The 16,734-nt window shown below is 36.8% G+C and overlaps 1 protein-coding gene across 6 annotated transcripts; it reads right to left on the reverse strand.

Annotated features, from left to right (window-relative positions):
- Positions 1-1,315: 1,315 nt before the first annotated feature.
- On the reverse strand, positions 1,316-15,139 carry inavab (innate immunity activator b). Of its 6 annotated transcripts, none has more exons than XM_058373470.1 (10): positions 10,230-11,544; positions 9,514-9,531; positions 9,088-9,175; positions 8,495-8,628; positions 7,423-7,545; positions 6,930-7,176; positions 6,749-6,802; positions 5,290-5,584; positions 3,645-4,329; positions 1,330-2,053 (listed from the first exon to the last, which is right to left on the reverse strand). In XM_058373470.1, the coding sequence occupies exons 3-10, from the start codon at positions 9,140-9,142 to the stop codon at positions 1,982-1,984; spliced, it is 1,665 nt and encodes a 554-aa protein (XP_058229453.1). In that variant the 5' UTR covers positions 9,143-9,175; positions 9,514-9,531; positions 10,230-11,544; the 3' UTR covers positions 1,330-1,981. The 6 variants fall into 6 exon arrangements, with proteins under 6 accessions (XP_058229449.1, XP_058229453.1, XP_058229451.1 ...); XM_058373468.1 differs by lacking the exon at positions 9,514-9,531 and adding an exon at positions 9,361-9,447 and having other exon boundaries at positions 10,230-11,543; XM_058373467.1 differs by having other exon boundaries at positions 9,361-9,531; positions 10,230-11,543.
- Between the last annotated feature and the right edge of the window lie 1,595 nt (positions 15,140-16,734).

Below are 16,734 nucleotides of genomic sequence, written 5' to 3' on the forward strand. Positions count from 1 at the left end.
ATGCTTGACTGTAATCTTGATTTAGTCCCATGTCCAGACTGTCAGAATAATTAAAAAAAACAAACAAAAAACAACACATTAGTTAATGCTATACTGTATGCTATAATGTAATGTGATGCATAACATTACCCAGGCTAATCATAGCAGGTGTCAGGTTAATGGTACCTTTAAGTCTTTGGTATTGTGCATAGGATAAAGTGAATCAGACCCTTCCAGCAGGCTGGGCAGGATGCTGTGCCCCAGTGCACTTAGTATGAAAGACGTGTATTGCAGGCAGTATACAGGAGACCTGTGAAAAGTGTAAACAATTCGTTCATATAATTTGACCCGAATATCACCCTAGATTTCGTCCAACAGAGATACCTGCATAATACAAAGCCACAGATTCATTTAGTGCAGGATTCACCTCATTCCTCTTCCCAGTGGTGCAAGTAACCCAAAATACAGCTTGGATAAACTGTGTGTGATATAACCAACAGCATTTCATTAATTATAGTGTATTTGCTTTGGGCCTTGTACGTGATGCACTGGATAGGAATTTGCCTACGGATGGACAAACAATGTAAAGACATGAAAATATATCCTGAGATAGATCCTGTATATGTGCTGGTTATGTTAGCAATGTGTGTGCCAATAAGGACTGTTATCACAGTGTTCAAATCTGTTGCTGCAACAGTAAACTACCTTAACTATTGATATCATTGTTGAGCACAATGTGCTAGCAGGGTGGGAAATTTTGTTACAACTGCCCTGTTCTCATTTTGAACAACACGCCCATGATTCCTAGACTTCATAGAGCTGCTCAGAATCTCCTTAGGACATATCCTGATAAGGCTATTGTTGAGGCAGCTGTTATGCTAGTCGACATGGTGTGTAAGGAATGGGATAGGTAAAATAGCGGACAGATTATGGTAAACATCTCGTGGCAAGTAGCGAGCAAAGGGTCATGCAAGGGTCATGCAGGGGTTTGTGCATATAGTAGGTATCCCATAAATTAGGAAGAAAAAGAATGAAAAGAAGGCTTATAAAAGGTAGCTAGGGCTACAGTTAAGTGAGCCAAGTGGTGACATAAGCAGTGTCTCAGGGTAGAATGTTTGGGCCCATGAGCAGAGGAAGATCTTGTAACAGGAGCTGGGAACAGACATACACATTTACAAGTAATAATCACAACACAGTGTAGTACATATACAAGCATAATAGTAACAAGCACACAAGTCACCCACTAACATAAGCCAACACCAAAAATCGAATAAATTAATGAACACATTTAGTACATACATTATGATTTACATGTTTAGAGATCATCCAAAAATAGGATTGCCCAGAGGAATGTCCTCTCATCTTGGTGTTTGGAAAAAGAATGCTGAGTGGTGCCCTAGGGAATTTTTTATATACCAAAGAAGGTGTGGACAGAAATAGGGAAAAATCATTAAGCCAAAAATAGAAAATGAAAATGGAATATAAGGGGAATTCAGATAATTCTAACATAAAAGGAATTTTTTTACACAAGAATCTCAGAAAAAATTAGGGAGGAGTGCTTGAGGCCCATTCCATAGAGACGGTATAAATACATGGGATGATGAAAATTAAATGAAATGAATTATGAAATGTATTAAAACAAAATAAAAACACAATTATATAAAACAATAAAAATATTGAGTTACAATAAGATTTCTGAGACCGCAAGGAATCTAATTTCCATTTTATTTGTATCTGCATCAACAAAGACTGACACAGGAAAGCTCAAAATCTACTCTTAGTAAAAAATCATACTTTGTTAAATTGTTGATAGAAAAAGCAATGGGAAATGACACATTCTCTTACCATTTTCCACAAATGTATTAATGTATAAAAGTATTAATGTTTAAAATTAAAAAACTGCTTTTGAAAATATAAAAGCTCAGCCAAACTACAGATACAACCACTGATATTTTCATCTAATTAATCAATAAATTAAAACATAAATATGACTGTCCTTTTGCTACACATGGCTGACAATCTCTTCTTCTTCATACCATTTCACTGCTGTTCTCTCTGCAGTACTTTGGGGGACCTGGAAAAGAGCAAACAAAAATAAATTATTTGCAAAGTGTATTCTTGCAAACTACTGAGGGAACACATTCAAAACACAGTGGTTCAGTGACCAGTATTGTCTCAGATCCATTTAAATGCTATTCCCTAATCATTTTTGGTTCTTACTTTCATTAGTCACTTTAATAGAAACACTGGTATCTCATCAACTAACCAGTGCATAACATAATGCAGATACAGGATTGGTCAAAAATTTAATGTAATGGCAAGAGTTGCTACAGATTACATACAATCTGTACAAACAAAAAAAATACCCAGGCAGTGACAATTTTATATTGTTGATGTGGGAGTTTAAATGTAGAGTTTAGAGTTTAACTGTAATTGTAGAATAGGAATCTGAGGCTGTGGTGGCTACAGGCTCCTGAACACGGAAGATTGATCTTCTACTGTGGTCCCCTACAATCATGCCATCAACAGTCGAAGTGGATGATTAATGTGGTTTCTAAAATTAATTTGTGTCAAAATAACACTTTGCTTGAAATCAATGTGTTTTTATTAATGGATAGGCAACTAGAAAATTTTACCAATAGCTTTCTTAAGAACATTCAACCATATAAATAATTAATAAGAGAAGAAATGTGATACCAGAATACAGCAACTACAATGTGTGTCAAGTGGCGGCCCCCACAATGTGTCCCTTGATTAAACTCTGAAAACACATCCAAGGCTTCTCCTAAAGACTGAATCACACAGATTCATGGAAACCTTCTGTTTCTGCAGTAGAGTGCAGAAAATTGTGTTGTTTTAATTAAGGCATTTTTTATTAAAATAAAAATTATGAAAAAAAGGTTAAGTAAATTTGCTGAGTTTATTCAACTTGTACAAGCAAAGCACAGTTGGGGGACATTTTTATTCATTCATCATATATCCAAGTCATCTGACTTGGATACAGGCAGCAAATATTTGCTTTACAACTGTTTTTCAACTGAATTTTTAAATAATCTTTAAAAAAAATCATACTTGGTTTTAATGCTTGAATATTTCTACAGACAGGGCTTCGCAGACAGGCCCAGACAGTGCCAGAATCTCTTGAAGTGCATTTTCAGTAAATTCCTTCCTCCACCAACAGATAGAAACATGACATTAAGCTGAGCTTGAGGAATTCTGTTTTGTGAAGCTCTCAGTTATGAGAGATGTTTGTCTCCACACTTAATCCTTCAATTAATTAAATCAAGTATTGCTTTAATAAAGCAACAGATCATTTTTGAACAGATCAATCCAGATCAAACCATTTTTATTTCAAATGTCAGATGAACAAATTGCATAGAGAACCACTTCTGGTATATTTGCTTATGGGTTTAGATTAAGTTAGCTTAATGTGCAATGTTCACTTTTACCAAATTTTCTGTCCTGTAAATTTGGTGCATGTTAACTTGTATTAACTTCTGTACAACATATGTGAAAGGATTCACATCAGGTTCAATTTAACCTCATAGTTTTAATATATAAATAAAATTAAAAACTATACAATCAACAAATAAAGAAATGTAATTATCAATCACTTTTTTGTATTTCAACCCATCTACCATCAGAAGCAGTATGAGATATTTTACCTGATCAAAGTAGTCCTCCTGATGAGAGAGTGGTGACTCCTGTAAGGGCAGGTTTTGTATGCGCACAGCACCCTGTCTGTCTAGAGACCTTGGCCGCAGCTGACAGCGCTGATGCCATGACTTCAGCTCGTCAGAAACCACCTGTCGTGGGAGAGCTCTACCTGGGTGCTGGGGGTACTCTTTGAGTGATGGGGCCCGGGATAGCTTCAGGTGGCAGGGGATAAGTCTGCCCTTCTGCCGGTATAGCGGCGCCTCTTCGTACCAGTGATTGTAGTGTCCACTGGGGCAAGGAGATGGCTTGTGTCTAAGATACCTTCTACTCAAGTCCATATCGTAGCCTCTTCCCTCATCTATATATGCTCTGTAGAGCCTGGGGGAAAGCTGGGCTAAGGAGCTTTTAGAGTAGCTATGAGACAGTGAGATGTGATTAGGGTAGTGGTGTCTGTGTTGGGCATGGCACAGTTTCTCTGGATCAGCTAACAGTTCCTGGCATGGTGAACTGGTGTAGGAAGGAGCCGATGAGTGCTCAGAGTTACTGTCCTCTGAGCTGGAGTGGTATAGTGGGTTTTCTGATATAGGGGAATACTCTGGTGCTGTCAAAATAACATTGGTCAGTCGTCTTCTGGGACCACACGACCTGCCTCTATCTCTCTCTGCATTACTTGCTGGATCATTACTGGGAACTCTGCAGACAATTGCATAATGAAATATGAATAATTAAATATGAAAGTCATCAAAATAAAGGTGTCAAGAAAATAAAGAAATGTATAATGGCAATTTTTACATATGCAGCTCTATGTGTTTAATTCAAACCCTGGTACATTTGGCCACTTAGTGCAGTGCGTTGGGCAGGTAAGGATGCAGCAATTGCACTAGAATGTGGAACTAGACCAAGACTGCCTGAACTGCTTTCGAGTAAAATCTAGTGCAGTTTGGTTGTATTGACCCTGAATTGACCCAACCACAAGTGAGCCAATTTTGAGTTGCAGGCAAAAATATATCAGTTTCAGTCTTATTTGGGATTGGCGAGGTACTTGGCAAAATGTGTAAAAAGCAATTTTTGAAAGCATTCCTGACCTGAGGGATAATACTCTCTACAGCTTCAGGTCTATCTCTCTAAACAATTTTCCCATTGGGAATGTAACATCAGGACAGCACATTAAACAATTAGGGTGATTTTGTGATAGAAAATATTTGTTCCTGAGTTCAGCCACTTTCCCACTGTAGGGCTAAATGGTTCATCTGGAATCAGTTTGGAGTGGAAAGCTTAAAAATATCTATGCTCAGTTCAGCAGAACCATTCTGGTGGGATGGCTTAATACATTAAGTTTACTGTTCTGATCCCCCATCTATTACTTTTACTTACTTATCATTGCATGTTGAATTTCTGAGACTGTAACTGTGCAATATAGTAAATTCTTGAACTAATTGTGCTAAAGAGTCCAGAACACTTCCTTGTCCCATTAACATGCAACTGTGTTTTTAAAGGGTTATAAAGTGGATGTGTAATTATTTACCACCCAAAATTACTATATTTTTTGTAATGATCAAAAAGCACATGAGAGAGGATTATCATTCAAATTCTGTAATAAAATTCTATAATAGTACAACGGTTCTCAAGAACAAATCTCTTATGTTGACATACCTGGAACTAGTCATCCTTGAGTGGGACGACTTCTGTTTCTGGTAAGGCTGATCAAGACTGGACTCCTTCCAAGGGGAATTTTGGATGGGGGCAGGGTCATACTCCAGCATTGAGCTGTGACAGGGGTGCAAATTCTGGAGAGGTTCTTGATATGAGCTGGGTCTTGGCTCAAGGCGAGGAAGCAGAGGTCCAAATGAATTTAGATAAAGATGGGAAGGGCCTTGAGCTACCGAATGAAGCTCTGTAATAGAGGATGGTTTAGAGGAAGTCTGGGATGACTGGCTCATCATCTCTTCTGAAACAAGAACAAGAAAGAAGAGCCTGTCAATAATAATAAATTGGGTCAAAAATCAATGTCAGTCACAAACACAAATCAAAAATATATGCATTATGTGAAAACCTATTTCTTTGAATAGCATATTTTATTATTATTATTATTATTATTATTGAATGAAAATGAAAAAGTATTTCAACCATAGCTTGGCAGTTCTAGCACCCTACTATACATACGTAGTATAAGCTTTTTTGATCTTTCATTTACCAGGGATGTAACCAAATACAAAGTATTACTGGGCCTAAATTGAAATCGAGTTTCAAAACAGATATAAAAAAATATTTTTAGAAAGTTTGACAGATTTGAGGACGAGGATTCTGTAAAACAAAAAAAGTCACATGAGTGAGGTTGTGGCATGTTAAAAAAAGGTTTGTGAACTCTCATAGAGAAGGATTGCCAGGTTTCAGCAATTTCAGAATTCAACTCAAAACCTGCACAAAAAAAATGAATCAAAATGTTTGGGCATAGGAAAATGCTGTCAAATTTTTCTTTTCAAAACTTGTACAGTGGTTGGACAATAAACACATGGGTTTAGACAACAATAAATTATCAATATGTAGGGCCTCCTTCTGTGGCCAATACAGCATCAATTTATGTTGTGAAAGACAGATACAAGTTATGCACAATGGCCATTCTTCTTGTAGAACACTGGCCAGGTCACTAGATGATGCTGGTGGAGGAAAACATTTCATGGCTTGCTACTCCAAAACACCCTGAAGTGTCCCAATAATATTTAGACCTGGTGACTGTGTTTTGAGGTGTGTATTTGTGCATTGATCAGTAGTCCTTGACAGTGATGTGCCCATTTAGCACAAGTATTGGGCCTATGGAATGACCGGATATTGCAGCCCAAACCATCACTGATCCAACCCATGCTTCACTGTGGGCACGTAACACTCTGATTTTCAGATCGCCAGCAGAAGTTCTTAACTCCAAGGACCACCCAAGAGGGTGTCTGACTGACATGTAAAGCAACCAATCAGAGTTACTTTTGTTTAGTTTCATGTTTAGGGCAGTGAAAATGTGAATTCAATACAAAAACAGGCTAGAATGCAACCATGAGTGCAACCCGGCGTGAAACCTCCAACACTACACTATATGTACTATATATGTAAAGCTGTTTACCTTCATCCAATACTGCAGAATCTGACAGTGAACTGTTATCTGAAGTGCCATGGTCTGGAAACATAAGCAATGGTATTATTCATTAAAGGTGATGCACCACATACTGGATATCAGAGATACAATAGACCAGAATCAGTATTAAGGTAAGTATTAAGGTAAGGAACCCAACTATAATACGTACATTGACAGAAAGAATCCTCATGTTTTTTTGTGATTATAGGTCGTGGGGAGGAGTGGCTGTGTTTGAGACGTAGTTGGAATATGGAATCTTGGAGCTCCTTAAGTTTCTGCTCCTCATGCTTGCACTGTTGTACTCTGCTTTTCTTTACTGCCTTGCTCAGGTGATCTTCATGGCACAGCCTGCATGCTGCTATGTAGATCTGATGCTGCAGGGCCAGTTTAGCTTCCACTGAGCATAGTTCTGAGTCCTGAAGGATGATCAGCAGAGTTAAATTATTTTTAAATTAAATTAAAGTTGATTCATAATTAATTATTACCACACTCCAGGTTTCTCAAATTAAATGTGAGGTTTCACCTTGCAACATTTAAAATAATAGGAATATACATTTAATGATTTTAATATAGGTCTTATTGATTTTTTTTTTTAATATAGGTCTTACTGATTTTATGAGAGATATTTAAGGCAAGGTATTGACTTTGGTGTAATTTTGTACCTTATTGCTGTGCAGAATGCTTTGCTCATCCAACTTAAAAGCAGCCCCGATGCGTTTGCGTATCTGCGGAGGTTTCTCTCCAGGCAACAGAGGGTAGTCTGAGCACAAATGTCCAGTGAGCTCCTATATGAAGTGGAAGGTCTATTATTCCATTATAGACATTGAGCAAATTAAATGAGTTCCAAAGAAAAGTACACATTTTAGGGCATGTTTCTACTTGTAATTTCATACTGTATGTAATTTCATACTTCACACCCACAGGAGTGCAGTTGAAATGTAACCAAAACTTTTGCAGAGGTATATAAACTAACAAGTTATTGGAAATGTGGCTTTAACTGGGTTTCCTGCTTATCCTGTATGAATCACTTCATTCAGTTCAGTCAAGTCCAGACAAGTTTGCGTTCTCAAGCACTGTAACCTTGCACAATGTGATAATATGAAGAATTTCTTTTTTTCATCCTGCTTCTTAAGGCAATCCTCCTATGTTTGAGGCATAGAGAGTAATGCTTGTTAGATACATCTCTTATTAAGGAAGTCACCTTCACATGGCTAGCTAGAAGACATTAGGGGTGTGTCTGTTCAAGTACAGACTGTTGACACAGTCATGACTTCAGTCCTTATTGTGACAGAGGACTGAGGTATCATCAGAGACATGCCCATGCTAGTGGAGAGGCTATTCTTACAGGAATCAAAGCTTACTGAGTGGACAGGAAGTCACTCAGTGGAAGGAAAGTATTTCTCGTTGCTAAAAATACAAAATGTACACCACCAATTAACATACACATCAAAGTAAACTAAAATTTAGAATAAATAAATAAATTAATTAATAAATATTTTTGTTTGATATATTAAATCAAATGTAGTTACATATTAGTTAATTACTACTTTGAGGTTAAAGTAACATTTTACTTTAAACTAAGTATAAAATATATTTTTGATACTCTTTTTTTTTGATATTTTTGATTTTTGTACTGTTTTCATTGTTAAAATTCTCTGAACTTTTGGTCACATACCGGAGCTCATACAGGAGCATGTCTGTTGTCTGTGCATGTGTGTGTAGTTTATTACTCACAGCCTCTCTAATACAGAGTTTCTTCAGCTCTAGAATACACAGCTCAAGTCTGTCCTGTAATGACTGCCGTTTTAGCTTCACAGCCCGAGTGTGTGTACTCACATCCTTGGTTACAATAATAGGACTGTCCAGTCCTACAACACAAATAGTCAAAAGTCAGATCAAAGTAACAATAAATTATATATATATTAATATATTTCATATATTAATGAGTAGTAAAGTGCACAGTTTTTATTGCATATGAAATTAACATCAGATGCTTGTTCTAACATGACAGGCTCTGAAGACAGGCTTCTTGTTTAAATATGGTCTGTGACTTGTATCATTCTTAATGATTTTTCCTTAGGTTTCTTTTCTAAAAGTTCCTAATATATAGTGTATGTGTTACACTATACAATAGGCACTGACATTTTACAAATTTTATCACAAACTACACTCAGTAGCAGAAGTTCTTATAAGTCTAGTGCTATGGTATATATACCATATACATGCAGGTTGAAGAGTTATTAATCATCACAATATATTAGGAAGTTAGCATTATGAACAGTAACAAAATTATGCAATTACTTGTGGACAATAATGGCTGTGCCTACCAGAATGCAGCATAATCCCACTGTCAGTGTCACTGATCTCTTCTTTGGCCTCCATGTCTGCAAGACTGGCACTCTTCAAGTCTAAACACTATGTTTTCAATTTTTTCCAAAAAAAAAAAAAAAAATTAACATCACACACACGCACATTATATATATTATACATATACACACACACATACACACACACACACACTATATATATATTATACACACACACACACACACACACACATTTCAGGTCTTTGGCAGAGCCCCTTATCCAGAGCAACTTACATTTTTATCTCATTTTATACAACTGGGCAATTAAGGGTTGAGGACCTTGCTCAAGAGCCCAGCAGCAGGCAGGGGTCAAAGCAGATTCTATGGTATATCAAACAAACAATGGAAGTGGGGCTTCTTGATACTGTGCACAACAGTCATACTTACTCAGTGGCACTGAAAAGTCTACAAAATTAAGAAAAAGGCAAATTTAAAAAAAGGCTTATTTATCTAGTCAGTACCAAAAAAGGAAATGTCAATTATTCTAACTCTTTGACAATTCTACAACATTATTGCAAATGTGTTAAAAAATGTGCTTAGCATTTTATAGTAATGTCAGTTAATTTCATCACAGTCACGTAAATACACAAACACACTGTGACATAAATGTACCAGGATCTGGGTTACTGGTCAAAGACAGTATCTGTTAACTTCTCATCTAAGGGACAATATCTGGCAGACTGTGTTAAAATTACAGTCTGAGTCTTGAGTAAACAGTTATATCCACAGCTGGGAGAATGATTAACAAGTAAGTGCTTTTTATCAGTGACACATCACTATGCATAATGCAAGAGTTATTGTGAAATCGTTTCTGCCTATGAATCTTAAAGGTTGAACAGGTTGTTAGGTTATACAATTTTTAAAATCTGTTTTATGAGCTAAAATGAATTTAAAAAAGCTAGCCTGACGAATCACATTCTCCTAATGTGTAGTTGTGCCTATAGTGTGGTAAAGTTTAGTAATGCTAACAAAGTTTCAGAGAAATATGTTCTTAAATTAACACCTTACGAGCACCACCAAAATATATGGTATCATAACAACTTGGAAACCTAAATATTAAAGTCCTGTCATAGATATTATTACAGCAACAAATTTTTACTTACAGTTTCACAGATCATAAAGAAGTAAAAGAAGAACAAAGACCATCAATTCACTTCCATAGTTGAAGCTACAGAAAGCAGAGCAGTTTTCTTCCCTCATTGCGCTGTAGGTATGAGTCAGATTGACTCCTTGAGCTGGGTTGCCAAGTCTACATGACAAATTCACCCCAAAGGTCATTTGAGGAAGATCAGTGTAATTTTCAATAGTACACTAACAGAGAAGCAGCATTTAAAACATTTGTGTTTCTTCATCAGAATCACTGAAAAGACATTCAGATAACCAAACAAAATCCAATGTATGTATACAATAAAATAACCAACTCCAACCACAGCATAAAAAATATCAGTTATCCTGCCACAGAGTTAAAAGTTGCTCAATTTGTTGGTAAAGGCTCAAACCTGGCAACATTGCCTTTTGAGTGCTATTAGGGAGTGTCACGCACACACCTGTGTGAACAGTGGCACACATATGTGCCGTAAGCAAACCAGTAATGACTCGTTTTAGGTCTGTTTTTCTGATGCACAGGTATAACAGCTGACGGCCACATCTATAAGAATGTAAGAATTGACAACGTGTGATTTCTGCCTGGCTTAGTCTACAGCATAGTAGGCCTATTATAATGACCACAATGAAATTCTGCTGGACCTGTCAAACCTTTATAACATAACTTAATGAATATATTGTCTTCTAATTTAAAACAAACTCTACAATAGACTAGAAACATGCATTTGCTATTTATGGAAATAATAAAAGTTGCCAAGTGAAGTTTGTGGCTTGTGTCATTCATGTCAGTACAATACCTAAAGAGATTTCAATGACAAGAATATAGTACATCTATGCTATTTAGCTACTTTAAGTACTGTAACCAGGTTTTGATGAGACTTCATTACAACATTGCCTTTAAGATTACAGAAAAAAGACAAATCAAGCAGGGATTGTGTTAAAAAATTGTGCTTAACTGACATTACTATAAAATGCAAATTTCATCACAGTCATGTAAATACACAAAACATTTTTTAGATCCCTCAAAAAAAAAACTGACTATTCATTAAAAAAAGGTGTTTTTTTTTAACTTCAAGTTATATGAAGTCACATTTGCTTTAACGATATACAAATAGAATTGAGACAAATTTCAATCCTAAACTAATATAAAATACATTTACTGTCCACTATGATTTATGAAGTCAACTAATCATTCAATTATGTGGTAGCATCATAATGCATAAGACCATGCAGTTACCAGTTAAGAGATTTAATTAATGTTCACATCAAATACAAGAATAGGGAAAATTGTATGAGCACCAACGTTCAAGCCACAGTTAAAGTCATACATATATACATACACACACACACACACACACACACATATATATATATATATATATATATATATATATATATATATATATATATATATATATATATATATATATATATATATATATATATGTGTGTGTGTGTGTGTATGTATATATATATTACGCTTGCCCATTTTATATATATACTGATCATAACTTTATGACCACCTGCCTAATATGGTGTTGATCCCCCTTTTGCTGCCAAAACAGTCCTGACCTGTCGAGGCATGGACTCCACTAGATCCCTGAAGGTGTGCTGTGGTATCTGGCAACAAGATGTTAGCAGCAGATCCTTTAAGTCCTGCAAGTTGTGAGGTGCGGCCTCCATGGATCAGACTGGTTTGTTCAGCACATCCCACAGATGCTCGATTGGATTGAGATCTGGGGACTTTGGAGGCCAAATCAACACTCAAACTTGTTTTTGTGCTCATCAAACCATTCCTGAACCATTTTTGTTTTGTGGCACGGCGCATTATCCTGCTGAAAGAGGCCACAGCCATAAGGGAACACTGTTTCCATGAAAGGCTGTACATGATCTGCAACAATAATTAGGTAGGTGGTATGCGTCAAGTAACATCCACATGGATGGCAGAACCAAAGGATTCTCAGCAGCACATTGCCCAAAGCATGACACTTCTTCCCATAGTGCATCCTAGTGCCATGTGTTCCCCAGGTAAGAGAAGCACATGCACCTGGCCTTCCGCATGATGTAATAGAAAACTTGATTCATCAGATCAGGTCACCTTCTTTCATTGCTCTGTGGTCCAATTCTGATGCTCACATGCCCATTGTTGGCATATTTGGCGTTGCACAGGGGTCAGCATGTGCACCCTGACTAGTCTGGGATGCACTGTGATGTACTGTGTATTCTGACACCTTTCTATCAGAACTAGCATTAACTTCTTCAGCAATTTGAGCAACAGTAGCTCGTCTGTTGGATCGGATCACACAGGCCAGCCTTAAATCCCCACATACATAAATAAATTTTTTTATAGAATTAATCAGCATAAAATATTTCACGGGCACTGGTGGCTCAGTGGTAGGTTTCTTGCCTATCATGCGGAAGGCCCGGGTTCAATTCCCAGCCAGTGCCCGACCCCAGCCACTAGATGTAGTGCTGGTCCCAAGCCTGGATAAAATGGGAGGGTTGTGTCAGGAAGGGCATCTGGTGTAAAACCTGTGCCAAGTTGATGTGTGGAGCAGTTTGTCTGCTGTGGCGACCCCTCACACACGTAGGGAGCAGCTGAAAAAAGATTCAATCAGTATAAAATATTTCAAATCTACCTTTAGGTCACAAGTGGTTCTTTCTCAGTTGTTACTGTATTTGAATAAATATGATATCCCTGCAACTCACTCTAGATTTAAAGCTCACTGTAGCACAGAATGTGTTAGTAAAATGTCTAATGATGTCTTGTTTGCTGTTGATACTGGTAACTGTACTGTATTAGTGCTGCCTTTGACACTATTTAACACAACATTCTTAGTGAGCATGGATAGGCTTCACAGGAACACCCTAGACTGGATCAATTCTTAATTTTGTCAGGTGCCAATTATTTTTTAGCTGTTGGCACTGTGGACCATGGAGTCTCCCACTGTTCTTTATTAGGGCCTGTACTTTTATCAGTATACAATGATCAGCCATAACATTAAAAAACACTTTCCTAATATTGTGTAGGTCCCCCCATGCTGCCAAAACATAGTCTCCACAAGACCTCTGTCGGTGTGCTGTGGTATCTGGCACCCAACATCTGCAGTGTGGCAGGACACATAGGTGTCCTGAGGCCACTGCCTTTAGGAAATACCATTGCCAAGAATAAATATACTTGGCCTGCAAAAATGTTTAGGTAGGTGGTAACATCTATGTGATTGCCAGGGCCCAAGATTTTACCAGGAGAGCACCAAACTACCTCCTCCATCTTGACTTTTTCCTATAGTGCATTAAGGTGCCATCTTGTCCCCAGGTAAGCAATACACATGCATCCGATTGTCCACATGTAAAAAAAACAACAACAACAAAAAACAAAACATATTTCCTCAGACTAGTTCCAGTTCTGATAGGGCAGAGTTCATGGCTCAGTTCTGATAGGGTGGAGGACAGTGGTCAGCAAGGGCAGGCTGACTGGTCTGTGGCTACATAGCCTCATATGCAGCATCCTGTTATGATGCACTGAGACCTTTAAATCATACTCAGCTTCAAGGTTTTATGATCCTGTTGTCGGTTCACTCATTGTACTTGGGACACTTTTGGTAGGTACTAACCACTGAATACCATGAACATTCCACAAGTCTTGCCCTTACACTTGCCCATTTTAACTATCTCCAGAACATCAACTCCATGAACTGACTGTTCACATGCTGCCTAATATATTCCATTGGCAGATGTTATTTCAACAAAATCAATGCTATTCACTTCACCTGTCAGTGAATTTAGTATTATGGCTTGGTATATATCTGCTGGGGAACAGCTTTGGGAATTATACTTTTTTTTATACTTATCCTGATCTCTAAAGCCCAATAACCTGTGTCTAATAATCCTGTTTACTGTGTCTGGAAGATCTCAAAAACTGTATGGCACCCAGAAGAGAAATGACATCATAAGTCTTAAGCCCTTCAACACACATCTCTGGTTAACCTTGGTATCATTTTATGTTTTGACAATCAATTTGAAAGATTTGACCAACAAACTTTAATTTAATCTTATTTTTTGTCATCCAAGAGCTTGTAAAAATCAAACCACTCCTTTACAAGAGAACAGCTTTATGCTCGTTAAGGTACACCTGGACAAGTGTAAAAATTATGCTGTGACAATTTTGATTCTTAAAAGCACTATACAAAAAAAACCTAAATGAATGTAGCACGCAGATTGTTTACTACAACCGTGAGCCACATTCATTCAATCATGACAGCATATCACCGCACAAGACTTTTAAAACTGGTCGTTCATTATGCCCAAACTGTCTTACTCAATGAACAGATTAGGTCAGATTTTATGTATATAAAACAATTCTCTTGCATTTGCAGAAACTGTTACTGTTCAGCACTGCAACAAATTTCTAGTAACATTTCTTCGAATTAACAATTCTCGCATGCGTTCTAGATCTGACGATCTAACGAGGAAACTTAAGAACTGACTCTATTTAATTTCCTGATGTGAAAAAAGTTCCTGATTTGAATAGCTTTGATTATTCTACACATAAGCAGCATCATTTTTATCTCCCAAATTTGTGATTTATACTGTACCTATTGTAAAACAGGCAATGGAGCTGGTATAACTATTAGTCAAATAATTTTATTAAAAAAAAAAGCAACAAAAAACAGATTGCAGTCTGTAAGTACATCTCATTGTTTCTGCTACCGCGTCCTATTAATTTTAAATGCTCTTATCAACAAAGACAAACGCTGACTTACCAACTGCACTCATAATGCCGAATTACGCTCAACCTTTACGGAGTTTCACACTTGAACATACAATTACATATTGTTATATTTAATCCACGTTTTCCAGAACATCGCATTCCAGATTTGTTGAAAAGAGACCATACCAAACTACACATTGCAGGGGGCTGTTCGTGCAGTTTCGTTCTCGCCAACCTACATTAAGTAGTTTGATCCTTAAAGCCAACAAACAACGTCGTCATTTTTGGCATTACGGTACTCTAATGAGTTCAGTTATTTTCCACGATTTTGTAAAACGTTCAATATGTGGAAGACTGCTCAACCCCCCCCCACTACGCTTCCAAAGTGGTATTTTCCTAACTGCTATCTGAAACTTTCCTCAACATTAAAGTCCATTGTGGTGTGTGGTAAAATCACACGTGCTGAGTTGTGTCAGTAAGTTTAAAAGATGTCTTAGCAAACTTTTAACATCTCATAAAGCCACAGAGACAGAGATGGTTTAAATCTACCAATTTTAGTTTGCCCACAGCCGAATTGAGCTGAAAATAATGTGTACCCGCCTTCTAAGTTGAAAAGAGTTACCATAATAACTCATAATTTGAAAGTGCTTGAATATTTGAATACCTTGTTAAACTCAACAACTTCGTCAATGAATGAATTCGTCATTCACCATAAACAAGATGATCTTAGAACGTATATGTTGCCTTTCTTTTTCTGTTTAATAAGAAAAATAAATAGGTGGAGGTGCTGATGCTAACGTCATCATACAGACAGTGCATGAACTCAGTAGGGTAAACTCGGCTGTATTGTATTGTTTGCATTATCTAAACTTTCTTGTCATTAATGAAACAAAATATCCCCAAACATCATATATTTCACATCAAGATTGTTGACTCTCGGTGAAGGAAAAATATATCATATATATTTATATCATATTCTAAAGATGTCTGGAGTTCTCTCTCTCAAATATACAGACACAAATATTTTTACTGTTATGCTTAGTAAATTCTCAGATAGCAGACCAACATTGAATCAACACTGAATTAAGGTTACATCTTCAACGCTAATATAGTTGAATCAATGCTGAAATTTTACACTGATTTTTCATCAGGTTTGCACCCTAAAATATTATTTCAGTGATGAAAAATCAATCAAGATGGTCAAAAAATAATCAGCGTAAGTTTAACTCCAATTCAATCGCTAATTTTGACATCAAATTAACACTAAAACAATATCAAATTAATCCTGCTGTATGTACAGTAGGATCCACACAACTTTGGTATTATTCACATAATTATTCACATGCCATTTTATTTCTTTACTCACATACATACAGTATACCAAATGCAAACTACATTGGCAAAATGGAATTAAATCCATATGAAGACTTACCAACAAGGATTAACAACAGATTAGCACAGTTCAGTGAGTAACACAGTTCAGGAAGTGGAGTTCAGAGGGTGGCCTTAGTCCGTATTAAATCTTTTATACTGATGAACAGTTATGGTTTTCCACCATGAGCAATGACATCAAGCCATTCAGGAGCATAAGAATGCCATTTTTGCACTCTCACAGTAAAGACAAACTCTGAGGCCTCCTTTTTCTCTGCTTTCATTTTCTGTTGTAAGGCATCTAAAGAATAAAAAAATCAACAATAAGTTAGGACTGCACACAGTGTATAGGCTGTGTCAGTTGCAGAGAAACGTTTGTATCAAACATGCCCAAATAACTTTGTTGTATTATTCTGTATTTA

Source organism: Hemibagrus wyckioides, linkage group LG21, assembly GCF_019097595.1.
Source record: "Hemibagrus wyckioides isolate EC202008001 linkage group LG21, SWU_Hwy_1.0, whole genome shotgun sequence".
NCBI lineage: Eukaryota > Metazoa > Chordata > Actinopteri > Siluriformes > Bagridae > Hemibagrus > Hemibagrus wyckioides.

Excerpts from the sequence above, each read along its gene's own strand:
- inavab (XM_058373466.1), bottom strand. Across the intron at positions 5,585-6,748 it reads TTCTGCAGTATTGGATGAAG|AAGAGATGATGAGCCAGTCA; the intron begins GTAAACAGCTTT and ends TTCTTGTTTCAG. Across the intron at positions 2,054-3,644 it reads AGGAGGACTACTTTGATCAG|GTCCCCCAAAGTACTGCAGA; the intron begins GTAAAATATCTC and ends GCTCTTTTCCAG.